Genomic DNA, 27,205 nt, shown 5'->3' on the forward strand with positions numbered 1-27,205 from the left:
AATAACTCCAATTTATCTTTCACACAAACTAAGGATCCGAATTTCCAAAGTCCAGAGAAGTTCTAAATTCGTCGAACCCCAACTCATTGTCTTTTTTTTTGTACCTCAAACTCCAACTCAAAAAAAAAAAAAAAGTGTTATTTGGCAACTACAAGGAAATAATTAGGTCCAATGGTGATTGAAGAAATATTATGACAAAACAAGCGACTTCATGCCACGATTGAAACAAATTACTTTCTCACCAAAAGAAGTACACGCCCTGCTCACTTCTCACCAACCCAGATTAAACAAAATTAGGGCTCAGGGTTATCACTTCTCACTTCTCATCGAATCCCCGAAGGCGACCATACCATACACAACCATATTCATCTCCCTGTAAATATGCCCAACCGCAGACGGCTAAACCCTGGAAAGGTCTCCGGCGAGCCAGAAGCAAGAGGATGAGTACCAGAAATCTTGAGAGAGAACTTCCCACAAAAACAGTGGCAGATGAATCACCAAAAAATAATAATAACATCTCGAACTAACAATAACACTGCAAAACTAATTGTTGTTTTTCCTTTTTCTTACAATGACTGCGACGCTATCGTGAGATAAATATTTGTTACAATGATTATTCAAAGCTAATTATAATTTTATCTACAAAACGGGGATTTAATGCATTCGTTCAAGAGAACAGCTTCATAGAATCATCTTGGCCCGAGATTTCAGTCTCAATATCACAAGCTTGGGTACGTGTAAGCCTCCCATAACTCACTCCAATTCCTTGAGGAAATCAACGTTATCCACAAAAACCTGCAAAACAAAAATGAGGAGTGAGACCTTGTAATCATGGGGCAATGAGCCACCAAACAACTTTCAGCTGTCAGGGTAGGTACATAAATGAGTAAAGCATAAAGGAATGAGCCATACCGATTTCCATCCGTCAGGGTCCAAGCAAGCAGTGATCTTTGTGTTTAGACCAGGTAATGGCCCAGGCTCCCGAGTAATCTTGCCCCCAGAGAGTTTAACTGCTTCAGCAGTTTTATAGACATCATCTGTGCCTATTGCTATCTGTTGAGAGACAAAAAGAAACCATTCTTCAAAATTAGTCCGAAAAAATGTTGGCAAGAAAATATATCATTTTTCATGTGGTATTATTACAATAAGATGACGAACCACAGGAAATTATGCATGCATGAATAAGAAAACCATTTTGCAATGGACAGAGGGAATGCTATCAAAAGAAGAGAAGGTGGGGAGAGGTAGGGGTTCTACCTGAGCATAAGCATTTCCCTTGTCATATTCGGTGACCCCGTAATTGTATGTCAACTCCAGAACAGCACTTTTGTCTTCGGGGCCATAACCCATCATTGCTATAGTATACTAGAAGTAATGAGCACAATTATGTCAATAACGTATAGTGCACTAGAAGAGAAAAGGCATTTTTGCGTTACTAGAGTACTACTAGAAGTAATAGGTACGGGAGCAACAAGCAAAAGGTTATGTCATTCAGGTAGAAACACTCTATACACTATTCCTGCAAGTAATGACCACTGTGACTTGATGAAAAGCACAAAGCTCTAAAACTATTGGTAAGGCATGGTGACTATGTTCTTTTGTAATCATGCTTCAATCTAGAGTCTCATGTTACTATCTCATCATACTTATTCCATCTTTGGGGGTAAAAGAGGCATCAAAATGACCAATCATTTCCAATAATTCAGTGTACAAATATAAAAGGCTAATGGTGTAGACAAAATGCAAAATTACCTTGTATTCCGGATTATCTCTTTTGCGAAGGAGCTCCATGCCAAAAGCCTAGTGAGTGGAAAGGAATTAAGGATTGAGAACCAAAAGTAAATGAGTTCCAAAACAAATAAGCAGTGACGAGTAAAAACATGAAAGGCCAACAGCATATTTCCGTCCAAAACAACCTTTACCTTTTCATAAAAAGTTATGGATCGATCAAGATCGCCCACACGAAGCATAACTTGACACAAGGGCTCAGGGGTAGGCCCTCTTTCCAATAGTTCGAACTTATAACCATCTGGATCTTCAATAAATGCAATTACTGTTTTTCCCCCTTTGACCGGACCAGGTTCACGAGTTACCTTGCCACCCTTAGCTTTTATGAGCTCCACAGTCTTGGCAACCTAACCACAAGATCATACATAGATGTCCTTTAAGAACAGAAAATCCGCAACAGTCTAGAGAGTAGTAACAACAGGATGGTACTAAATTGCATTAAAAAAAAATCTGCATCCTGCATGCTTAGAGAACAAAATTTAACAAAAAAATAGTGGCTTACATCCTCAACGGCAATACCAAAATGACCAAATGCAGTTCCAATATCATACTTGTCAACTCCATAATCTGGAAGTGCCATTAAATGAAATGAACATCAATCATATGAATTTTAATTCGCAGGACAAGTGCGTATGGAAGTAGTTCAAAACAGGTAATGCTTCAGATATTGGAAAAGATGAAAACTAGTTGGATGCCGTACTGTAAGTGAGTTCAATAACAAAGTGGGAATCCTCTGGCCCGTACCCAAGGAAAGCATTGGTGTATCTTTCCTCGGGTATGTCGCGCTTTCGCAACAATTTCATTCCTAAGCATTCTGTGTAGAATCTACAAGGCACAACACAACTCTATGTTTGAATTCTGTGTTGTTTCATTATAATCATAAGAAAACAGGGCATTATATATGAAATCAAAAGGATAGTTCAAGTTGCATTGAGCGGACATACTTTATGGTCCTGTCCAAATCTCCAACGCGGTAAACAACATGGAGCATCCTCCGCTTGTCCTGTTTGACCCACTCTAGGACATTTTCAGGGGAAGCTGTTGTGCTAGCTTGCGCGGCATTTCCAGCAGCAGCCACCCCCGCGGTTTTACCATCTCCTCTCAACAGCTTAGAAGCTTTCAGACCGAAAGACGGCGACTGTGGCACAGCTGGTATAGAACTCAAAATCATCAAGCAGGTCGAAATGATCACAAAACCTTATCAATTCACAAATCCAATCACATTGTCAATGCCGTAACTTGGCTGTGAACAACAAATACAATCCCAACAATTAAATTCTAAACTTTATATAAAATTCCCAATCGATTACTTCCACACCAATCAAAATTTCCAATCGATTACTTCCACACTAATCAAATCAAATCAAATCAAATGGTGCATACATACAACAAAATTAACATCCCAAAACCCCAATTCAACCGAAAATAGAGGAACTCAGCGAAAAGGATAGCAAATTCAGGGTTTAACACAAAAGGGCAAGCAGCGAAAGGCGGAGAATTTGTAAATATATTTACCACTAGCGAGTTGGAAGCAAGCGAGTCGCCGGGAAGGAGTGAAGGAAGGGAAGGGAAAGCCCAGGCGAGAAGCTCCGGCGAACCTCAGCGTGGATAGCGAGGGTCTGATTGAAGACGCCATGGGAATTATCCGCACCATCTCTCTCTCTCTCTCTCTCTCTCTCTCTCTCTCTCTCTCTCTCTCTCTCTCTGTCTCCTCTGTGAACTTGAAGAAATTGTATTGTTTATTTTTTGGGAAGAAAAGGAGAGAGAATAAAGAAATGGGAAGGCCGTGTCGTATTCCATTCGATTGCCATTTTTTGTCATGGCGTGTGTGTGTCCCCTGTGGGGTAGACTTCTGGACCTCTGGTTTATTTTCAAGTTGGGCCTAGCCCAAGGCCCAATTAATAGCCCCATTTCTAAATTCCCAAACGCCGCCAGATTGGGTTGGTAGTGTTGGGCCTTAACTCGAAACGTTTAATAACCGTCCTTGTAAGATTAGTGTAAGATTAGTTTCTTTGTCGTTGGTGATAATTTTTTTGGCTAATTATAATAACACTCCACAAATTGTTGAATAAACCCCACAAACTTAATACACCATACATTTACTTTTTCACTTAAAGTTTTATCTTATTACACCCCCACATTCTCAATATACATCTTATATTTTGTACATACACCCCACATTTTCTTTACACCCCACATTTCTCAAATCTTATAACACTCATTTTTAATTTTCAGGGATTGAATCTAACCATATGAACACTAAAAGATGAATATGAATATAGAAGTTTAAATAATGTAGCAAACGCAAAATTAAATAATTATCGATGTCATCGAAATCACTAAAACAATGAAAACTATGAAGTCTTACCTCATGTGAAGCTCCTGAAACATCGATTTCGTGTTCCATTCGTCAAAAACATTTTTTCTTAATCAACATGTTTGATAGTTGAGAAGATAAATAATACGCTAAATGTGATTTAGGATGTATTTATAAATCTTTATTTTTTTTTAAAAAACCCTAATAAGGTCAAAATTGTTATTGCATAGTGAAGTAAATAAGTCATTTAATATTAAATTTTAATGTGGGGTGCATTCAACATTTTGTGGGGTGTTAATATAAAAACCCTTTTTTTTTTTAAACGATAGATATTGTTAGATCAAAAGTTAGATTAGACATTTGAATCCACGCTTTTATGTAAGAGTTCAACACATTTCCACCACTATGGTAAAAGGTCACTTACGTCGTTGGTGAGATTAGAGCTTGACTAATGTGAAGCCTCAGTTAATTATAAATATTATTAATGCATGATCAATAATATATCGACAATTTGTGGTTTTTTTGTAACGCATATAAAAAATTAACAAAAAATCCTAAAAACTTTAGTTTTACTGAAAAATAATAAATAAAGGTGTAGTGAATAGTACCTGAAAAAATCTAAAAATGTGGGTTTTCATTAAAAATTAACAATATCAGAAGTGTTTCATCAAAACTCTCTATAAACTATGTTCAAGAAGAACTGACTGGTATTATATATTTCACCTGATTGAAAATCATGATGACAACTTTATTACTAAACCTATTTAATTTGTAAGCTGCTGAGCTTTCCTTCATTCATTTGTACTTGTCCATTCTTTATATTTGTTGGTTCCACATAAAGTCAAGTAAAAGAACATTGAGAGGCCACACCATCTACAGCAGCACACAAGAATGCGATCCACGTTCTAGTCTTAAAAAGTATAAACCCTAAAAAGTGCACGTAATTTATAAGCTCACAGAAAACATTCGCACGGTTTGTTTGAACATTTCATGAAGAATCACGATGTAACCAAAGCAAAGAATTTAATTATTTATCACTTGCTTGCTAGCAAAGTTTAAAAAAAGGAAAGAAAATGTAATAACACGTATTCAAGTTGGTTAGGATATTGTGTCATCTTATGCACAAGTTCGAATTCCCAATAGTTTAGATCAAATTATATGACAAAATTCACGAAGAGGCTAATCTCCAATGGTAGGGGTGGGCATTGGGTGGGTTGACATTTTGAAACTAATTTCCAAAAAAAAAAAAAAAGAGTTTTCACGAAAAATACATGATACTGTTCACTTTAACGAAAAACCACATTTTTACACTAAAAAGTCAAACCTGGTAGTATTCACTTTACCCTTTTTTTTGTTCTTAACGTTAAAACTCAAAGTTTTCAAGCTCTTTTCATTAGTTTTCCTTAAAAAAATGTACAAACAAGGCACCCAAACCATTCTACGGCAAGTTGGGTTGGAAGGATTTTATGAATTGAGTTTACTTTCTTTCTTATTTGTAAAGTGAGAATCAGCAACAAATAATTCAAAATACATGTTATATTAGGGTTAAATCGTGTGAATTTGATATTGTAGAATCATTATTTGTATTTATATATTTAAATTTTATGATTAACTAAACTATAAATAAACAAGAGTGTTTAATAACGATTAGATTTTATGTATATATCTATGTAATATACATACTTGATTAAGAATTGTTGATATCTGGGTGGGTCGGTTTCAATTTGGTTATCAAAATATCAACCCAACTCACCTATTGGACGGGTGACAAGTTTTTACTCAAAAATAAATTTGAAGCTTACAACTCAACCAATTTCAATTGGGTTGGTCAAGTTGGTCAGCTACTAAAGTCCCATCCCTACCCAGTGGGGCTCAGAAAGGCTAGAACATTTCAGCCCATCCCGTGACCACAGTCAATTGGCACACATCCTCTCAAAAGTTTTATAGATTTTTATTTACTTTATATTAAATTTCCATTTCGACAAAAGAATGGATAAACAAAAAAGAAGTTAATCAAAGTGAATTCAAGGGGCCATTCAAGGGGACAACTTGGGAAAGTTCATGTGATTATGAACGAACGTGGGGTGGTTTTCTCATTCGAGTATGGAAGGTAGTCATATGCACACACACTTTGGTAAAAGCATAATTCAATTATTCAATGAAACAATAAAGCAAAGTGTGTGATAAGGGATGCATTCTACAAACTAATTTTTTTTTAGTTTATATTTTGTTTTCTTGTTCTTGTTTGGTTATGAGATTTTTAACTATAAATATTCTCTAGACTATATATGTAACAAAAACTACAGAATAATCACGTCATCTTTCATCTATTATTTTAATGATATATAGAAAAGAATCCTTGAGAATTATGATGAGAAAAAAAAATTATTAATCTCTTTAAAAGACAACACAAACTACAAAGACGAGATTTAAAAAATATCATATACACATTATCAGAATTATTATTAAAGTTTGAAAAGTGTCAACATTTTAATTGTTTTGAAAAAATTATAATATTTACTAATAAAATTGTGTTTCTTGTTGTATTACTAAGATTAACAGATTTAGTAGTATTTTCTTCATTTAAGTTGACTTTCGTGAATGATGAGTAAGCTAAAATCCCATTAAACGATGATTATGCAAATTCAAGACAATGCTAAATTTTACCATAAACAACTGATAGAATTTAATCTCAAAACCTAACTTGTTTGACAATATATATATACAGGCCCTTTATGCAAAGGGATCCCCATTTTTTTTCAAAAAATGGGGATTAGGTGTGGAGCTCACTTCACATCGAACTTCAACGATCCGAACCGTCTATTTTGTAAGTCTCGATTCATAGATCATTCTTGCAAAAATTCAATTTAATCCGAAACCATTTGCCTATTTAATTATCAAGATAAAATTTCATTGTTTCTTATATAACAAAGTATTCGTTCATTTCTTTGAACCCAATTAGATGTCTTAAACATTTCCGATTTGGCTAATATTTTGTAAGGATGATCTATGAGATGCAACTTGAAAAATAGACGGTTCGGATCGTTAAAGTTCTATGTAATGTGGACCCCACAATTAATCCCCATTTTTATAAAAAAATGGGGAACCCTTTCCTTAAAGATTTCCATATATATATATATATATATATATATGAAGGTGAAAACACTTCCCGTCACGGCGCGTGGAAGTAGCAGTGTCCACAAAAATAGATGCAGTGCACTGATACCGGCCTAATCCGCAATCCGCACCCCGACCACTCCCTGTCCCCACTCGCCTTTCCCTTACCTCTTCCCCCGATCCCGAACTCTTCCCCAAAGCAAAAGCAAAGCACCTGCTGAGTGACTCACTCAAGCAAACAGATTTCTCGGCCTCCACTGCAAAACCCAACTGTCTGTTTTCCAATTTTTTGCACGATTCAGAAGTACTTTTTTCAGAAGTGCTTTTATTTGCTTCTATTTTTGTTGTATTTTATCGTAACGGTTGTGGGAGGCACTGTAGATCAAGAACGTCGCTTTCCAATTTGCTGTGTAATATCTAACAGTTTGAATATCTCATAAAAGATTTGCAATTTAATACTTTTTTTTGGAGCCGGTTTCCTTTCATTCTCTGAGAGTAGTTTTCTGGGCAGCTGTGGAAGATAAGTCTGGAGAAAAATCCAACAAAATCTCATTTATTTTGCTCGAAGAAGCTGAGGAAGCAGAGTCACTGAGCTCCTTCGAACTCGAAAGCTCGAGCTGATGAATTTTCAGGTAATTTCGCAACTGGGTTCTATTCAATTTACATTTTTGAGTGTTGGGTTGTATAGTGATTGAGCTCGATCGAACTCGAAGCTGATGAATTATCAGGTAAATTCGGCATTTGGGTTCGTTTCAATTTGCTTTTTTGAGTGATGGGTTGTAGGGTGATTGAACTCGTTCAGACTTGAAACTGATGAATTTTCAGGTAAATTTGACATCTGGGTTCGATTCAATTTGTGTTTTTGAGTGATGGGTTGTGTTTATTCAAGAGTTTGCATTGGAGAGCTTTGTATTCCAAGAGTTCCGAAATTGAAAGAGAGTCAGGATGTGAGGAGCACTGAGATCCCAGTGTTCTCTCCTACTTCCTCCAATGGAGAAGTAGGTGAACTCAGAGACCAATTCAACCAGTCTGGCTTAACTGGGGATGCTGAGGTGGGTATAACTAGGCTCCGTAGGGTTTCATCACAGTTTCTGCCCCCCAATGGGTCAAGAACTGTCAAGGTCCCTTCAGGAAACTTTGACATGCGGTATTCGTATTTGTCTCAGAGAGGTTATTACCCTGATGCTCTTGATAAGGCTAACCAAGATAGCTTTTGTATCCACACGCCATTTGGGACAAACCCGGATGATCATTTCTTTGGGGTCTTTGATGGTCATGGAGAATTCGGAGCTCAGTGTTCGCAGTTTGTGAAAAGAAAGTTGTGTGAGAATTTGCTTAGGAATAATAAGTTTCAAGTGGATGCTGTCGAGGCATGCCATTCTGCATTTATCGCAACCAATTCTCAGTTGCACGCTGATATTTTGGATGATAGCATGAGCGGGACAACTGCAATTACGGTTTTGGTTCGAGGTAGGACGATATGCATTGCGAATTCAGGTGATTCAAGGGCTGTTATAGCAGAGAGGAAAGGGGATGACATTGTAGCTGTGGACCTTTCAATTGATCAAACCCCATTTAGAGTGGACGAGCTCGAAAGGGTTAAGCTTTGTGGTGCAAGAGTTCTTACATTGGATCAAATTGAAGGGCTGAAGAATCCAGATGTGCAGTGTTGGGGAATCGAAGAAAGCGATGATGGTGATCCACCTAGATTGTGGGTGCCAAATGGAATGTATCCTGGGACAGCTTTTACAAGGAGTCTTGGTGATTCAATTGCTGAGACAATTGGGGTTGTTGCGAACCCTGAAATTGTGGTTTTAGAGCTTACACAGAATAATCCTTTCTTTGTTCTTGCTAGTGATGGAGTTTTTGAGTTCCTTTCTAGCCAAGCTGTGGTGGATATGGTAAGGTATCCTGCTCTCTCTTTGTTGCAATCAAGTGTGGAATCTGTTAAGAGTTTTTTTTTATCTCTAATTCATTGACCGTTTATAAGTTAATTGTGAATGGTTATGATTGTTTGTTTGCTTTCTTTTTGTTGGGCATAGTGCGTTTAGTTAAGTTGAGTACATCTTTTGTTTTTCCACTTTTCTTGATTCTGTTACTATATTTACAGGTTGCAAAATTTAAAGATCCCCGTGATGCTTGTGCTGCAATTGTAGCTGAATCGTATAAACTCTGGCTGCAGTATGAAACTCGTACAGATGATATTACAGTGATCGTTGTGCATGTAAATGGGCTGACTGATGTAAGAGGACTTGCTGTCCAAACTATGACGTTGTCTGTGCATTTAATATTCAAAGTGCATTGTCTTCACGTAAATATGGTTTGCTCAAATGTAGTCAATTAATAATGTCTTTTTCTTATAGATTTCCGTTGGTCAATCAATAAGTTCTGCTACTGCTATAAGACCACCTGTTCCTCAAGTTGTAGAGGTTACAGGATGTGAATCTCCTTCACCGTCTGGGTGGAACTCTAGGAACCAGCGCACCAGACATGATTTGTCAAAGGCACGCCTTCGTGCGATTGAGAGTTCTCTAGAAAATGGGCAAATTTGGGTTCCTCCATCTCCATCCCACAGAAAGACTTGGGAGGAAGAAGTATGCTTTATTTCATATCCTTTTTGCTTTCCATTCGTCATGATTTTGTTTGAAAGACTAGAAATGATATCAATTTCTCTATTGCAAGTTCTTACTTTGAACATTTGTTTGTGGTAAATAGGCACACATTGAGCGGGCTTTGCATGACCATTTCCTCTTCAGAAAGCTTACTGATTCTCAGTGTCAGGTGTTATTGGACTGCATGGAAAGGGTTGAGTTCCAGCCTGGAGATGTTGTTGTTAGACAGGTTCCTTTTCTTTGTTTTTTTGCTTTTCTTGTTTATAGTAATAGCTTTTCATAGCTCTTGCACATAATTGTATTGCTTTGGGCACGGTTATGAGTGGCAGACATGGACTTATGACATCAATAATCTGAAAAGGATTAATATATGTAATAGACTATTAATTCTGGTGTAGTTCTAATTTACTTGAAATGCTTACAACAGCAGGATTCAGGATCGTGAATTTCTACGGAAATAGTATGTACAAACTCATGCTTGCCCCTGTGGCCAAGAAATTTATGTAACTAAAGTAGAATTATTTACAATTTAATAATACACAAAGCAGTTACCGATACACAAAGCAGTTTTTTAAGTGACCTGAGGACCCCCTGCCCTGTAAGTTTGATTTTTAAAAGTAAATTTAATAATACACAAAGCATTATTGGTTTAATTTTTGAAGTTACATTCGCAATGCTGATCCATTGCCAAAACAGCCTAAAGACTCCATGTTAAAAAAATAGAGAAGTTAAAATGTTACAATTTTGTGTGGTTATATTACTTGTAACAGTTACTGTATTTTGTAGGGTGGTGAAGGTGACTGCTTTTATGTTGTTGGCAGTGGAGAATTTGAGGTGTTGGCAACCCAGGTTTTAAATATATCCTTTTTCTACTTGAAATTCATTTGGATAATAACTTCATGAGGCCCCACAGATTTTTTGTTGATTGGATACGATCTTAGCAGGAAGAAAAGAATGGAGAGGTTCCGAGGGTTCTGCAGCACTATACAGCTGATAAACTGTCATCCTTTGGAGAACTAGCGCTAATGTGAGTTAACCATTTCTACCTTTTTTTATCTGTTGGTTCAGAAAATGGTTGTGCTATCATAGAGTTTCTGTGAGCTGACTATATGATTTACTCTTGGAAATTTGATGCACAAATTGAACATAAGGTTTTCTTACATCTGTACATCTATGCATTAGAAAATATTAATGATTTGCCATTGCGGAGCCAGGGGAAATGGGAAGCATATTCCTGGGACATGTTAGATCCAATTTGTTTCGGCTTTCCTTGATCTGTTTGTTTCCTTTTGTAATAGTGCATCATGTGTTTTCTAATTCCTGTTTACTTGATCCTGCGATATGTGATACTGCAGGCATAACAAACCACTCCAGGCCTCTGTTCGTGCTGTGACCAGTGGAACTCTTTGGGCTTTGAAAAGAGAAGACTTCCGTGGAATTTTAACGTCAGAGTTTTCTAATTTGTCATATTTGAAGTTGCTTCGATCAGTGGATCTTCTATCAAGGCTGACAATCTTACAGCTGAGCCATATTGCCGATTCTCTGTCTGAAGTTTCCTTCTCACAAGGGCAGACGATAGTCAGCGAGGTACTTTACTTTCCTTAAGGGTATCATTTACTCTTTGCCTATAACTAATGTGTATTTCACATGTATCTGCAGAGTGAACGCCTAGTTGGATTGTACATTATCCAGAAGGGAAAAGTGAGGATTACTTTTGATGCAAATTCAGTTAGTAGTCCAGTTGTCCGGAGTCTGAAGTCTGACTATCAAAAAGAAGATGATCATCCTCAGAGCAGTAAAGAGCTCTCGGTGGAGAAGACGGAGGGAAGCTGCTTTGGTGAATGGGCACTTCTTGGAGAACATATTGATTTGTTTACTGCAGTTGCTGTGGGAGATGTCACCTGTGCTGTTTTAACAAAGGAAAATTTTGATTCAGTCATTGGCCCTTTGACAAAGCTTTCTCAGGATGATCGGAAGTATGTGGTATTCTCTTGAAGTCTCAATTCTTAAATTTTAATCAATCTACCAATTGGAAATCCATGGTTAACTTTGGATCTCTCTAATGACATATGACAACTTCGTAGAACTCTTTTTTATATTATACAGGATATCTCATGACTGTTTCATATTACGGATGCCGTTTGTTGATGTCACTATGTAGGTCAAGGGATTATTCTTCTGACGTTGCAAAGGGATCTGGCAAGAACGTTGATATTTCTGCTCTTTCTAAAGTCCAGTTTTCTGATCTGGTATGGAATTCAGTGCCCTGCTTGTTTGTAGGTTTCTAAGTTTCTAAGTATAAATGCTTAATTGAGTTATCGTATAATTTATTGATGCTACATATGTTTCCATTTTAGGATTGGAGAACAATTTTATATAGCACTGACTGCAGTGAGATTGGACTTGCATGTTTAAGAGATTCAGGTTGGTTGGTTATCATTTAGGGTTTTTCTTTTCAGCTGTGGTTTTATTTGGTTAGATTGGGCTTCTACACGATGCTGGATTCATGTTGAAGTAATATATGATATATCATTTGTTAGATAAAGAAAGAAGTCGATAATATATACTGCATTGAATGGGGCAGATCTAATGGTAGATTCAATATTTTGAGAAGAATTTATTTTTGTTTAAAACAGTACATAAGCTGACGGGAATTATTCTTGTTAAATCTTATTGCCTATCAGAAAAATTGCTTAGTTTGAAAAGGTTTTCAAAGCAAAAGGTCAGAAGGATGGGAAAGGAAGCACAAGTGTTGAGAGAGAAGGATCTAATCAAGAGTATGAGTTCTTCAGCGTGTGTGCCACAGTTTCTGTGCACATGTGTTGATCAGACACATGCTGGCATACTGTATAATACTTGCCTTGCTTGTCCGTTGGCTTCGATACTTCGCACTCCCCTTGATGAACCATCTGCCAAATTTTGTGCAGCCTCTCTAGTTGCTGGTTTGGCAGATCTCCATAAGGTCCATTGTCTGGAATTAGCTTATTAGCTCCTGCCGTGACTGTTTAAGTAACATCTTTCTTTTTCAACATCTCTCATTTTCTTTTCTTTGTAATTTGACTTTCAGAATGACGTTCTCTACAGAGGCTTGTCTCCTGATGTTTTAATGTTGGACCAAACAGGATATTTGCAGGTTGGTAATGTTTTGTTTTTCCGTAATGAATCATGTTTATCCATAGTATCTGGATTGACGCAGAATAATCGAAGAGGGAGAAGTTGATGAAATTATGCTTAATTACTAATTTTATTTATTTATTTATTTATTTTTGTATTGTAGCTAGTAGACTTCAGGTTTGGCAAGAAGTTATCCGGTGAAAGGACATATACAATTTGTGGAATGGTGGACTTTTTAGCTCCAGAGGTAGTCCAGGGAAAAGGCCATGGTTTCCCAGCTGACTGGTAATATGGTGATTTATGCCTCGTTCATCCTAAACTAAGTAATTGCTTCCACTAGGACACCCCGGTGAGATTTGTAAGCATCTAGATTTGTTTAAGATCTCTGGGAAAAGTTTTAAGATGGAAACAGGTCCCTTCCTGTGTTGGAAACAGTGGAATTATTGAAGTTTTAGGCATTGAGATCTGAGTTGTATATATAATTACATTTCATATTATTTTATTATTTTGTTGTCTTGACAGTATCCTTCTGAGACCTCCTGCAGTTCTGAATTTGTTTAAAAATTTGCAGGTGGGCATTAGGAGTGTTGATATACTTCATGCTACAGGGTGAAATGCCATTCGGCTCATGGAGACAAAGCGAGCTTGATACATTTGCAAAGATCGCAAAGGGACAGCTAACTCTACCGCAAACTTTTAGTCCTGAAGTTGTTGATCTCATAACTAAGGTATTGTAGGAATCTTTTTAGTCATCTCTCTCTCTCTCTCACACACACACACAAAAGGAATTTTCACATGCTTCTGTTTATAATAATATGTTCAGTTACTCGAGGTTGATGAAAACACCAGACTAGGAAGCCAAGGCTATGAATCTGTCAAAAGGCATCCCTGGTTTGATGGCATGGATTGGGAAGGGATCAAAGACAGTAGTTTGCCTGTTCCTCATGAGATCACATCTCGTATAACTCAACATTTGGGAAGTCACTCCGAGGACTGTTCTGTTCCTCTAGGTTCTCCATCTCGAAATGGAGAAGAACTCGATACTCCTGAATGGTTTGACGACTGGTAGAAGGATAAAAAATTACAGGACTTTCCACATTTGTAAAAAATTCCAGGTGGGGTTCTTCTGAATCTTCTCTGCTGTGAGATTTGACTCACAGCTTGGCTGAACAATGAGAAACCACCGAGACATACAAAACCAACGGAGGAAATGCCGAAATTACATGGTAGCATTAGAAGAGCATATATCTTCTGGGATCATAGGTCGCTGGTGATAGCCATTTGACTATTTCACGGAGAGGCCGGTTGATAGATTTTCTGTTCCCATCATTCTCATTGTCTTTTCGGCGAATTTCTCCCCCTCTGTAAATGCATATATGTGTAGATGAATGAGGGGTCATTCCTTGATGAAATTATTCATTTCCGCTTGTACTTCTGTAATAGCAGCTGATAGAAATTTGATCGACTTAGCCACGAAGCTCTCGAGTCTCCAACTATCCATTGTTCTTAATCATTTTCTTATGTGTTGTAAATACTTGGATCTCTGATTTATGGAAATCCTTACCGATTGGTCTCCAGCAAATTTTGTTAAATCTTGTTCTCATATTCTCTGATTGTTCAGCCATAGAGGATTTGTCTACATTCATAGGTCGGGAACCACCATCGCCGAGTTGAGATGGGGTGGGTACCCGTCGTCAAGTGTTTTAACCGTTAGACCTTGAATTTTGTATTTTTAAACAAATATTTAACTATTAAAACATCTGAAGTACTCGATACTTTGGAGCATCCGAGAAAGTCTTATGGAGCACCTAAGTTTCTTTATTTTATTTTTTATTTTGAAAAACCAATAAAATTATTTCTTGAAGAAGCACTTCTGCAACAAAGCATGGAAAACGGCTTTTAGAATCAATTACCACTTTTAATTTTTTTTTTCTTCCAATATGATTAAAAACATTGTAGTTATCAGAAACCTCTCTGAGCCATTCTAAAAACACTTACAAAACCGAAAAAACGAGAGCACTTATTGGTCCTCTTCCGATTAGACAACAACACCACTAAATTAATCGAATAACAAATACGATATAAGAACTGCAGAAAAACATATTAGAGGTATCAAGCCGACAAGGACAGAAACGTAAAATTAAGAATAACACTTAATTAAGATCAACATGCAAAGTCGATTCGTGGCTGCTTTCCTCGAGGACAAATGAAGCAGACTCAGCTCTGACACCAATACCACAACTGTGACAAAAAAAATACAATTTTATTGACTTATAAATAATAAACGACAGCATCTTCAGAGGATTCTAAATTTCATGAGAGGACAACAAGTGACTGATGAAAGTTGATTTTTCCCAACCAAAGAGATTATAAAATGATTTGGTCCGATGGTTTCAAGGAGCATCTTCTTCTTCTTCTTAAATCTTTTCATTAAGTCGTTTTCAGACGCGATCATCATTAGACACGATTACCGATGACAATTTAACGATTAAGGACTAATTAGATGAATGTATTGGCTTAAAAGTCTGGGAGCTCTAGTTTTATAAATTTTTTAAGTCAACTGCAAATATATTTATGTTGGTTTGGTGTAAGTTTAGGTGGCTAACTTGGGAAAGAAGAGATTTCAACAGTTAATTGTTGAAAATGATGGAAACAGCATGATTCTCGTTCATGGAACGAGGGTGGTTTACTAGGGAAAGAAGGGATACCTTTTACTAAAGAAAAGCAACAAAAAATAAATATATCATTTGATGGATTCAAGAAGTTGCGGACGCGAGTTAGATCAGTTGCTTAAGACAGTGTGCATGTCCTTCCGAACCCAAGTTCGAATCCCCCCTCCATCTAGATTGAGTAGTTTGCAAAGAAAAAAAAAACGGATTCAAGAATTTGGTACTTCAAATTTGATAGGAATTAGTTTGCACTTATGAATAAAGTACCTAAAATCTATGGAAACTGAAAGCTTGAACTAATAACAAATCATACATCTAAATGCTGTGGAGACCTTTTCTCTCTATTGGCAAACGACTGGACTGTTCTTCTGGCAATCGGCATCCAAAGCCGCCTCATCCTATCCTCTTTCGGGTTGTTTTCGAGCAGAGAAGGCTCTCTAGTCCCGTTGGTGAAACCCAAGTTTCCGAATCTAGAAAGAGCAGTGATTTCGGACATTGATCTTTTCTCTCCTCGATTCGTAGAACTCGAGGCATGAGCTGAAGTTGCTATACTGTCTGATGTAGAGGGAACAATTGAGTTTGTAGCTGAACTGTTTTTGTTCATTGTACTAACTTTGTTCTCAAACAATCTTTTCATCTCCATCTCCTCCCTGATGTTCATGATCTCCTCATTTCCAGTTGCTTTCGCGGTCAAAAACTGCTCATCGTTTAGTTTTATGGGAGAGAATCTATTGCTTGACACCGTGTTGAGCATTTCCGAATTCAAGAACATAAGATCAGACGAACTCAGATTGCTCCATCTGTTGTTGAACTCGAAAGCAGAAAAAAGAATTTTGTGCTTGTGCTTGTGCAGGATTTTGTCATCCTCTTTTGTCACATCACTACAAGCAGCTTCTGCTATTAGCAGTTCAGCTTCCTTCTCAACCACCTTTTTGCTTTTTCGAAAGCTGCTTCCGATGCTGAATCTCGAAGAACCGCAGCGATCTTCCTCTCTCTGAACAAAGAGATCTATGTTAGAGTCCTGTCGATGCTCTGCTTGGTTATTCGACAAGACCCTCATGCTATTCGAGAAGGTGACGAACGTAAGATCCTCAGAGCTAACCTTGTGCCGGCAGAGAGGACAGCTTGAGTGCTTTTCCAGCCAGTGATCAATGCAGTTGATGTGAAAAGCATGTTTGCATTTTGGAAGCAATCTGAGAATCTCAATATCTTCAAATTTCGATAGGCAGACTGCGCATTCGAGACCTTCCCTTGACCCTTTGAGAGAAGAGAATCTGAAAAACGGAAGTGCCTCAATCACCGTCTTGTCAATCCCCGAAAACCGGGAGCTTCTACTGATAAGTCCTGTTTCAAGGAGACTGTGTTCTTGAACAGGAACTCTTCTATGGCAGTATTTGGCATAAACTAGGAGTGTAAAAAGGAACGCAAACATGACAGATAGAACACCGATAACCATACGAACACTTCGTTGATATTTAGTTTCTTCATCAGAATCCATATCTGAGCCTAAGGATTGTGATTCAACATGGAAGATTACACAGTTGAGAAGCAAAATAAACAGGCTTGAATGAAACATTGGAAGGTCGAGATTTTGAAACCCCGAAATTTTAATCATATTTTCGAAGCATTCTGCAAAAGAAAAAAGGAATTATATACACATATATGTTTGTGGAGAACTTGGAAGTTTAAGGGAAATACCAATCTGGTTTGTGATATTTCGGTTTCTTGGTTTCTTCTTTGGTTGTTCCTGTGTGTCCTAATTAGATTAACTATTTTTATATTGCTGTATACTTGGGTTTCTACAAATATGCCCTCCCATGGATTTTATTGTGTAATCATCCGACATTATAATATAAGCTCCAGCTGCCACATGACATCAGTCATGTTAAGATCTACCTATAAGCTAATGCAGTCATTAGCTCGAAGGCCCGACGAGTGAGAACCCGTTAAACTAATCGAACTTTTGGCGATGAGCTTTTCGCAAACAACTTGTCGCCTCTATTTTTCGGTTTCAGTTTGGTGTTTGAGTTATTTGTCTTGTAAGAACTTTGGTAATGTCTTGCTGTTATCCAAATTCCTTTCTTGGAAAAGAAGCAATATGTTTTCTAAGCAAAAAGCAAACAAAAATATATAATTTCATTGATTCAAGAAGTTGGTATTTGTATAAGAAGCTATATGTGCTAGTCCTTAAAAATTTAGAATGATGCATTGCTACAAAGGAATCCAAAAATAAAACAGCGTTCATAGTGCGTGTGTTCCTCTAGAACTTCGAAACAAAACTACCTAAATCCTATGAAACTTGAATCTTCCATTGATCCAAGTTATACATATAAAGGCTGTTGAGGCTGTGGAGGCCTATTCTCTCTATTGGCAAACCACTGGACTGTTCTACTGGCAATCGGCAACCAAAGCCGCCTCCTTCTTTCCTCCTCCTCATTGTTTTCGAGCAGAGAAGGCTCTCTAGTCCTGTTCTTAAAACCCAAATTCCCAAATCTCGAAAGACCAGTGATTTCGGACATGGATCTTTTCTCTCCTCGATTCACTGAACTCGAGGGGTGAGCTGAAGTTGCTATGCTATCTGAAGCAGAAGGAACCGAAGCTGAACTATTTTTCTTCATTGTACCAACCTTGTCCTCCCTAATCTTTACAATCTCCTCATTTCCTGTTGCTTTCACGGGCGAAAACCACTCATAATTTAAATGTCTGAAAGAAAATCTATCGCTTGACATCGTGTTAAGCATCTCGGAATTCAAGAACATGAGGTCAGAGGAACTCAAATTGCTCCATCTGCTCTTAAACTCAAGATCCGAAACAACAATTGTGTGCTTGTGCTTGTGCAGGACTTTCTGATCTTCCTCTGTCACATCAGCAGCTTGTTGGATCAACAGTTCCTTATCAATCGCCCTGTCAACTTTCCGAAAGCTGCTTCCTACGCTGAATCTGGAAGAACTGCGGTGATCCTCCTCTCTCTGAACAAAGAGCTCTATGTTCGAGTCCTGGCGGCGCTCTGATTGATTAATCCACCTCATGCTGTTTGAGTAGGTAATGGAAGTCAAGTCCTCAGCACTAACCCTGTGCCTGCAGAGAGGACAGCTCGAGTGCTTTTCGAGCCAGTGATCAATGCAGCCGATATGAAAAGCATGCTTGCATTTGGGAAGCAGCCTGAGGATTTCAACACCTTCGAATTTCGACAGGCAGACTGAGCATTCGAGGCCTTCTTTCGATCCTTTCAGTGCATAGAATCTGAAAAAAGGAAGTGACTCAATCACTGTCTTGTCAATCCCCGAAAACCGAGAGCTTCTACTGATAAGTCCTGTTGGCTGGAGATTGTTGTTTCCAACCACACCTGCTCTTCTGTGGCAGAGTTTTGCATACACAAGGAGGACAAAAGTCAGTGCAAACATGATTGATAGAATTCCAATAACCACAGCAACACTTGGTTGAAAATTGCTTTGTTCATCGGAAGGATAATCTGGGCCACTGGATTGTGCTTCAACATGGAACACCACAAAATTCAGAAGCAAAAAAACAATCAAACTTGAATGGAACATTGGAAATTTGAAATTTTGAGACTGACCCAAAATTCTAATCATCTTTGGAAGCAAAAAGGAACTATATATACACATATATATATATATATGTATGTATAGATACAGATATATGGTTGTGGAGGAGTTGAAGTTTAGGGGAAAAGGAACTATATATACATATATACATACAAATGTTTATATCATTCTGGTGAAATTTTATGTGTTGTTGGTTTTTTCATGTGTTTCGAATTTGATAAACCATTTTTATATTACTGGAATTTATTAATAGCAAAGATAATTGAACAGTTGAGAAGTGACGACGAAGTGGGAGAGAGAGGATTAATAGCATGTAGACAAATATTGCCTCTTATGGTACGCTGCATTATTATACAAGCACCACCTGCAGCATGACATCAATCATGTTAAGACAAACCATTAAACTAATTTCTTATACACAAGTGGTGAAACTCCGATTAAAGAAAGAAAAAATTGCTAGCTCCAATTGTTTACACATAAATATAATGTATTCACAATTCATCAATGATCAAAGGCGACATGGGGGAGAGCAAAAGTTGTAATCTTATGAGGTTTCAAATTTGAACCACCTCTAAAAAGTTTTGATATCTAATATTCATAATGAGATATTTGAAGTGCCAATAACAACATTCTGAAAACGACTTTTATTTTCAATTTTTTATATGATAATACTATATATTCAAGTGAAACTTTAACCCAATAATTTCTAAAGCTTTTTGCTTGTTTGATTGTTTAAGATTGAACCACTTTTGATTGCTTGCTAGTATTAATATATTGTTCTACTTTTTTTAGAAAACTTTCTTAAAAAATGGACCTTTTTATAAACTTTCCACAGAACTCTCGAAATCTTAAAAACGGTCATGAATTAATGACATATAACCACGTGCATGTGATCAACAACTGATACTAACATTACAGAAATTATGTTCCCTCTTATTGGCCTGGAAGGGATTGGCCTTTCTAACGCATATTCAGTCATACCGACATGGCCCTACTAATTTATTTTCGATCCAATATGAGTTAGGGTGAAATTTCGTTATGAGATTTTACATTTAATTTGCTCCCTCTGTTGGATTAGTTTGCCTTCGAAATTTGGTACTTTATTTGTGATTTGACTAAATTAATGGGAAAGTCAAAGTTGTTAGTTGCGTATGGTGCTTGCAAATTAGCTGCTTTGCATGGCTCAGAAAGTCAAAGGGCAGAGTCGTGGGATCTTAGCTTAGGTGACATCATTGCATAGAACATCATTAGGCATGAATTAACTCAGCTAATGCCTTTTGTGTTTTCTAATTACAATCTTGAACTGTCTGAATCTGATATTTTTATTAAGTTGAAATTTCGGGATAAACAAACATAGCATGCAGACAGAGAAAACGAAATGTGACATCATTTAGTATCTTAATTCTCTTTTGAATAACATAATTTAAATGCGAAAAAAAACATAGAAGTGCGAAAAGACAAAATGAAGGGCGGAAATCATTTTTCTTAACCAATAAACAAGGGAAATGCTTTGCCGGTCCTAGTAATTAAGCAATTCTTAATTTATATTTTATTTCCTGTAAAAGTATTCAGATACTCATTTTCCAGAACAGAGAAGCAACAAATCCGCCAGTGTTTCAATAATTGCACGTGGAGGATGACGAGTGAACAGAAAAAACCAAAAGTTAAAAGACACAGAGCAGCTCAATCGTTACCTAAATATTTGACTCTTGATCCATGAATTTTCCATTTGTAAAGTGTTTGTAGATTGCTAATCTGAAACTAATAAGAATCATTAATCGACTAATCACCTTTGCAGGTTTGCGTATACGAGTATTCGGTTTTTTGTATATTCCGGGTTCTGTATTTTCCGGTATTATACTGAGGCATCGGTATGCATTTCTTAGAAGTAGGGCGAGTGTCTAAAGACCGGGTTATCTCTCTGAATCAGGTTATTCACTGGGCTGTTAAGCCATCGAGTCTTCTAGGGTTGATCGACCCGTTTCATACTAGCATCACAAAAAACAGTAGAACCGAAATATTTGGCCTTCATATCACAAACAGAATAATGACAGAATATTATTACATACACCTGCAATACTTGATTGTAGCAGATGAGGGAACTGAGAAGAACCGAAGAAGGTTATTACTACACAAGCACAATGACGAGTTACGCGTACAAAAACATCCCCAGGATTTCCAGACCGCGTATAAAGTTGTTAAACGTACTTCAGACATGGTAATGAATTAGGTATGAGCCGAGGCAGAAGGATTGCCATTAGGAAATGCTGCCAAACCAGTGCCACTTTCGGGATTAGATGGCTCGTCGCTTGCATGACGAACAAACTCTTCAGGGGACATGTGCAAGCCGTGGCAAGCACAAACTATCTTGATTTGGTTTGTGCTGTATCGGTAAGTTACACCAGAAATTGTCTTACCATTTGGGCCTTGGCCCTTGGTAGAAACCCATGGTAGGTTCGGGCATGAACCAGATCCCCCAAATTTTATGTCTGCAGCAATACCTGGCTTTATAGCTGAAAAATCAAGAGATAAGTCCTCTGCCGTTGGGCGGCCAGGTGCATCTTTCATCCCGAGGTTTGCGCTACTTACTTTTGTGTCTTCTTCTACCTGAGAAGATGCGCCCTCTTCAGTGACATTCTGTTTGCCATCACCTCTCGCCCGTTCTAACATCCTCCCATCATATTGTGCAACATCAGGTGAATTATGTGAAACGACTTGCATCATAGCTGCATCAACACAAGAAGGATAAGAATCTGTTCTTTTGGTCAAAGCATCACTAATAATATCATTATTAATTTTTTGACAAAAGAACGCCCTGGAGTTGTTATTTATGGATGGAAATGGAAAATATTTATCAATAAGATATAACATATCCAACATAAAGAGTTGCGCTCAATAAGTGCCATCACCACAAAAGTAAGGTGTTTCCATGCTCTCTAGTCCAACGTGCACAAATAAGTTCCAATCCATATTATAGTTACCTGAGTTTGGTGGATTTCTGCCAGCATAGGCAGGATGGAATTGTTGAGCATGAGGAATCGCACCCCAGGAATTATCTTTATCCAACATTGGGAGCTGGACAGGTGAATAGCCAAACATAACTGGCAAGTTTCCAGGATTCACAGGTTGAGTCCCTGTTCGCTCACCAGTAACAGTAGGCATCGCCTGCATCATCCCATGCATTGGATGTCCTGATGTGGTGGTCGCACCAACTGAATTAGATTCCTTCGTCGGGAGAGAATAAGGTATGTTCATGTTTACTGATTGCAGTGAGAAGGGACTGCCATACGCCATATTCCCAAGCTTATATTCATTTTCTGATGAGATATTAAACCTCTTCTGCCCATTTAGGTCGACAACATTGGAATCAGCAAACCTTCGAACTTCCTTCTGAGCATCAGAAGAGTCACCGGATCCAACAAATCGCTTGACGCCCTCAGCATGTTGAGAAATCGGCACTGAGGATGAACCCTCCACTTCAGAATCTGCCACGTCTTCATTTTCAGCAGTTGAGCCATCTTCTGTAACGGAAATGTGTGATGCTCTCGTCTTGTCATGCATATCAGAGTAATGAGTTTCTCTCTCATGCTTCTTTTGATGGTTCATCTCGTCAAACAAATTCTTGCGCTTATTACTAGCCTCAGTCCGTTTTTCCTCCTCTGTTTCATCAGACTTGTTATTGTTTGGAACCCAGACTCCTCTACCGTTCAAGTTCATTGATGCATCTGCATCAACACTGGCCTTGGAAAGGTCATTGAAGAAGTTTTCCTTAGGTTTCACTGAATCACTTCTCTGAGAGCTGCTACTAGATTCTTGTTTTTGAGCCCCACCATGAAGAAAGTCCTTAAAATCATCCGCTAGTTTGTTGCCTCTATCACCTTCTTCTGCTCTAGCATTTGGGGAAGCACCATTTTTACCCTTGGTTTTGGCAGATGATCCACCCCAAGAGAGACCCAAACTAAGTTCAAGTCCATTATCATCCTCCATTTTTTTTTTTGGGAGAGAAAATAACTGTCAATAGAGATCAAGAACAATCATTCCAAAAAGTGATTCCTGCACAAAAGCAATGTCATTACAGGGTGCAACCATGCAAGAATAAAGGACGCTGAAGGCCTCACATTGTCATACATAACCACGACACAGAGATGAGACCACATCATGGTAATAATGCATCGCAATAGAATATGACAAAAAGTAAACGTATGAAATGATCAACGCCAGCTAAGTATCAACATATAACTAAATGTCTCTTGAATAGACATAACTCTTAAGCATTAACTACAATTGTAACATTGGCCGCCATTCCATCATCTGGTATAGTGGGACTACCAACGAGAGAATGGCTTTTGCAAGTGTCCCAGACTTGATCATTAGCTATACAACTGGGTACAAACTTCAGAATGGTGGAAAACGTTAAAGAGGTACCCCAGTATCAGTCACATTAGAGCCATAATCACCCATTACGAATAACTGAACAACAATTTAGGATATCAGTCTATCACAAAGAGTAAGCAATCTCACACTTGCAAAGACAATTCTTATTAGTAGAGCTAAACTACAAAAGCACTCAGCAAGTTATGCCTTGAGCAAACAATACCGATCATCCAAAACACCTAGTCTACAATATAAAGAAAAATCCGGAGAGATGTGCACGATTAATTCGATCCAAGATCTTAGGCTCCATCTAGTGATAAGTTACTAAGATTTCCATTTTGCTGGAAACAAAAACAACAAAAGCAAAAAGTCCCAGGATTTTATGAAGATTTATTTTCCTACGTTTTCTCGGCAACCAAACAAGGGAACCCAGATCTGCTCCTCACCAGATTATCCATGACATGAATGCATAATCTTCAACTAAATAGAAAAAATTCCACGAAATCAAAAGCTAGAAACTTTGAGCAATTAAACGAACTTAAAGTCGGATACGATGGAAAATTAGCTGATTATTGCGATTCGATCCTTATTTGGATCGGTTTCTCAAATATTTCACGAAAAAACGATTTAATTTAATCAACCCAGCTGAAAATTTTGCATAAAAATACCAAATACAATGAAGAACACAAAATAGCGAGAGAAATAGAGACCTTGATTGGAAGAGAAATGGTGAAACCCTAAATCGAACTGCTTGGTCCAGAGAAGAGTGGGCGAAGAGAGAAGTAAAATTTGGTACAAAGCGTAGTGGAAGAAGAAGATGTTCAAAAACACATTTGTCACTCTTTTTTTTTTCTTTTGCATTTTTTTCTATTTTCTGACCGCACGTGACTATTATGCAAAATATTTTATGCAATTTTCGTTGAAACAATGTTTTATTTTATTTTTGTATTGGCGTTAGACTTGACTTGCACCCATGAAAACTCTAAATTGCGGAGTTGGTGTACTGCCTTATGGTGCATTTACTAATTCGTAAGAGTAAATTGTAGCTATGGTCCCTGAACTTTACTCAAATTGGAGCAATGGTCCTTCAACTAAAAATCCATTACCATTGGTCCTTCAACTCATTAAAACGTGCAGCTATGGTCTCTCAACTAAAAATCCATTACCTTTGGTCCCTTAATTTTAATTCAACTGGAGAAATGGTCCCTTAACTTTATCCCAATTGTAGCTATGGTCCTTCAAACATAACTCGGTTTGACAAAATTTTTTAAGTAGTTGATGAAAATGACCATAATTACACACTTTGATGAATTGAGGGACCCTAATTAAATAAATGGTTATTCCAACATAACATATTTTGACAAAATTTTGAAGAAATTAATGAAAATGACTATAGCTACATATTTTGATAAGTTGAGGGACCAATGGTAATGGATTTTTAGTTGAGGGACTATTCCTCTAATTTGAGTAAAGTTCAGGGATCATTGCTATAATTTACTCAATTTGTAATTAAATTGAGATGAATTGAATTGAGGAGGAATTGAATTGAGAAGGAATTGAAATGAGATGGAATCAGAATCAGATTCCTGTTGAAATTGTTTACTAAAATTGTCTGGAATAGGAATAGAATTTCATAAATCTGTTTACTAATTCAGCAGAATCGGAATATAAACTAGTATGATTACTAAAATGCCCTTGTCCCAAATCAAATATTTTATATACCTTTTTTTAATAAAATTTGATATAGTATATAATAGTAAGAAAAATTAAATTGCTTTTTTATTTCATAGACACATTAAAATGATTTTGTTAAATTTTTTTTATAAATTTAAGTATTTACTTTAATATCTAAATTTAATATAATTACTAAAACACACTTTTTCATAAAAAATTATTTATGGTCTAATTTTTTTTTTTCCATTATTTTGTTACTACTTAAATTATTCGTAATATAATTAAACTTTAATTAGTATAATTCATTTTTACCTATGTATTTCGCATAAATTATTTATAATCTCTTTTTTATTAGTAAATAATTATTTTAGAGATATTCATCAATTCTCCCCCCTAAACTTGTGAACATTGGCCAATTTCCCCCCTCAACTTTAATTTTGGCCAATTTCCCCCCTCAACTCTCATAATTAGTCAATTTGCCCCTTTCTGTTAAATTTTTTTAATTTTCCATCTATTCTTTTTTTTTTCTTTCAATCTTTCTAATAACTTTCAACAAAGTACTAAAATTAACATAAACTCACCTGCATAATATAGGGTAAAATATACAAAAACATAATACAATTAGTATGTGATATGGGTTGATTATAAGAAAAAGTTATGAATCGGGTTTAAAGCATGTAGAAGAAGAAATAATAATCCTAAACTCATGGATCAGACTTATTTCAATAAAATGGGTTATTCTTAATAAGGAGTCGAAAATTATGAATTGACTAGCCATTTTTGCACTAAAGCTCGATTCTCCGCAATTTACTTGAACTTAGCTTTCACTTTTATAAAGAAAATTGTATTCACATACAAAAATGTACACATCAATCCTTTTCGTTATCAATTTTGTATAGTAAAAAATCAAATAAAATTACTCCATACTGATTTATTATGACTAATAATATTATCTATGATAAATTGTAAGATTCTAAATTTTAATCTATTTGTAATAGGATAAAGACATAGGAAAATGATTAACATACATCTTATTTAGTTTCTTACATACACTTGTTTAATTATGATCAAATTAAAAAATTAACAGTAGGGTGCAAATTGACAAATTATGAGAGTTGAGGGGGGAAATTGACTAATTATGAGAGTTGAGGGGGTAAATTGGCCAAAATTAAAGTTGAGGGGGGAAATTGGTCAATAGTCACAAGTTCAGGGAGGAAATTGATGAATACCTCATTATTTTATAGTCTAATCAAGAGAAAACATTAATTAATTTTTATTAGGAGAAAAAAAAAATTAGCCAAACATATATGTTAGCGTAGCACTCTCCCCTCTCTCTCTATTCCTCTGCCGTCGCACTCTCTCTATTCCACCACCGTAAAACTCTCTCTCCAGTGCAATGGCAACTCCTGATAAAGAACTAAACCACCACCACACCGTAACTCTCTCTCTCAATTCCAGTGTTCTCTTCCAAAATTCTCTAGAGACAAATAGAAAGAGATGGTTGGGAGTGGTTACGGTGGTATGAGATGTGGGCCTGGGCGGGGGAGGGTGCGGTGGTGAGGAGATGAAAAATTTGCAGAGCTGGGCAATATTGGGCGCTGGACAATGTCTCTCTGGTGAGATGAAGGGCCATGTTGGAATAATAAAAACCAACTAAGGACACAATTGGTAAAATAAATCCATTCCGATTACCCACTTCTCCCGGAATACAAATCCCTCCCTCATGCAGGGAATTCAAATCCTCCAAAAGCAGGAGTTGTATTCTAGAATTAGGATGGGACCCACATAAATATTGATTCCTCCAAGTTTGGTAAACAAAGGAGTGTTCCGTAATCAGAATTTAATTCCGTGTTTTGTTTCCGATTACGGATACGTAAATGTGACATTAGTGATTACGGTATTCCTCAAATCCTAAATTTAAATATTTATTCTTTTTATAATTTGTATTTATTATAAAAATATCGTTTATATGAA

At 36.9% G+C, this 27,205-nt stretch overlaps 5 protein-coding genes across 11 annotated transcripts; 1 reads left to right on the forward strand and 4 right to left on the reverse strand.

Annotated features, from left to right (window-relative positions):
* Positions 1-468: 468 nt before the first annotated feature.
* LOC126605126 (probable lactoylglutathione lyase, chloroplastic) lies at positions 469-3,587 on the reverse strand. Of its 3 annotated transcripts, none has more exons than XM_050272492.1 (10): positions 3,510-3,587; positions 3,304-3,476; positions 2,733-2,985; positions 2,489-2,613; positions 2,291-2,355; positions 1,923-2,135; positions 1,753-1,800; positions 1,258-1,365; positions 913-1,053; positions 469-795 (listed from the first exon to the last, which is right to left on the reverse strand). In XM_050272492.1, exons 2-10 carry the CDS (start codon positions 3,440-3,442, stop codon positions 754-756), a joined length of 1,134 nt encoding a protein of 377 aa, XP_050128449.1. In that variant the 5' UTR covers positions 3,443-3,476; positions 3,510-3,587; the 3' UTR covers positions 469-753. The 3 variants fall into 3 exon arrangements, with proteins under 3 accessions (XP_050128449.1, XP_050128450.1, XP_050128448.1); XM_050272493.1 differs by having other exon boundaries at positions 3,304-3,466; positions 3,510-3,557; XM_050272491.1 differs by having other exon boundaries at positions 2,733-2,937; positions 3,304-3,474; positions 3,510-3,528.
* A 3,741-nt stretch (positions 3,588-7,328) lies between these two features.
* LOC126603971 (protein phosphatase 2C and cyclic nucleotide-binding/kinase domain-containing protein-like) lies at positions 7,329-14,530 on the forward strand. Of its 5 annotated transcripts, none has more exons than XM_050271000.1 (17): positions 7,335-7,630; positions 7,734-7,854; positions 8,048-9,123; positions 9,333-9,464; positions 9,586-9,816; positions 9,938-10,063; positions 10,621-10,683; positions 10,779-10,861; positions 11,190-11,421; positions 11,494-11,810; positions 11,996-12,083; positions 12,192-12,258; positions 12,519-12,796; positions 12,902-12,967; positions 13,112-13,233; positions 13,520-13,676; positions 13,772-14,530. In XM_050271000.1, the coding sequence occupies exons 3-17, from the start codon at positions 8,092-8,094 to the stop codon at positions 14,015-14,017; spliced, it is 3,240 nt and encodes a 1,079-aa protein (XP_050126957.1). In that variant the 5' UTR covers positions 7,335-7,630; positions 7,734-7,854; positions 8,048-8,091; the 3' UTR covers positions 14,018-14,530. The 5 variants fall into 5 exon arrangements, 4 of the variants coding, with proteins under 4 accessions (XP_050126958.1, XP_050126957.1, XP_050126959.1 ...); XM_050271002.1 differs by having other exon boundaries at positions 7,335-7,494; XM_050271001.1 differs by having other exon boundaries at positions 7,334-7,632; positions 7,734-9,123.
* A 1,184-nt stretch (positions 14,531-15,714) lies between these two features.
* Positions 15,715-17,347, reverse strand: LOC126605185 (E3 ubiquitin-protein ligase ATL42-like). The gene is made up of 2 exons (XM_050272546.1): positions 17,316-17,347; positions 15,715-17,246 (listed from the first exon to the last, which is right to left on the reverse strand). The coding sequence occupies exon 2, from the start codon at positions 17,230-17,232 to the stop codon at positions 15,925-15,927; it is 1,308 nt and encodes a 435-aa protein (XP_050128503.1). The 5' UTR covers positions 17,233-17,246; positions 17,316-17,347; the 3' UTR covers positions 15,715-15,924.
* A 457-nt stretch (positions 17,348-17,804) lies between these two features.
* Positions 17,805-19,393, reverse strand: LOC126602115 (E3 ubiquitin-protein ligase ATL42-like). Its single transcript, XM_050268940.1, has one exon. It carries the CDS (start codon positions 19,241-19,243, stop codon positions 17,939-17,941), a length of 1,305 nt encoding a protein of 434 aa, XP_050124897.1. The 5' UTR covers positions 19,244-19,393; the 3' UTR covers positions 17,805-17,938.
* Positions 19,394-21,190: 1,797 nt separating this feature from the next.
* Positions 21,191-24,428, reverse strand: LOC126604067 (ninja-family protein mc410-like). Its single transcript, XM_050271143.1, has 3 exons — positions 24,268-24,428; positions 22,165-23,236; positions 21,191-21,909 (listed from the first exon to the last, which is right to left on the reverse strand). The coding sequence occupies exons 2-3, from the start codon at positions 23,168-23,170 to the stop codon at positions 21,410-21,412; spliced, it is 1,506 nt and encodes a 501-aa protein (XP_050127100.1). The 5' UTR covers positions 23,171-23,236; positions 24,268-24,428; the 3' UTR covers positions 21,191-21,409.
* Between the last annotated feature and the right edge of the window lie 2,777 nt (positions 24,429-27,205).

Source organism: Malus sylvestris, chromosome 15 (genome assembly GCF_916048215.2).
Source record: "Malus sylvestris chromosome 15, drMalSylv7.2, whole genome shotgun sequence".
Taxonomy (NCBI): Eukaryota; Viridiplantae; Streptophyta; class Magnoliopsida; order Rosales; family Rosaceae; genus Malus; species Malus sylvestris.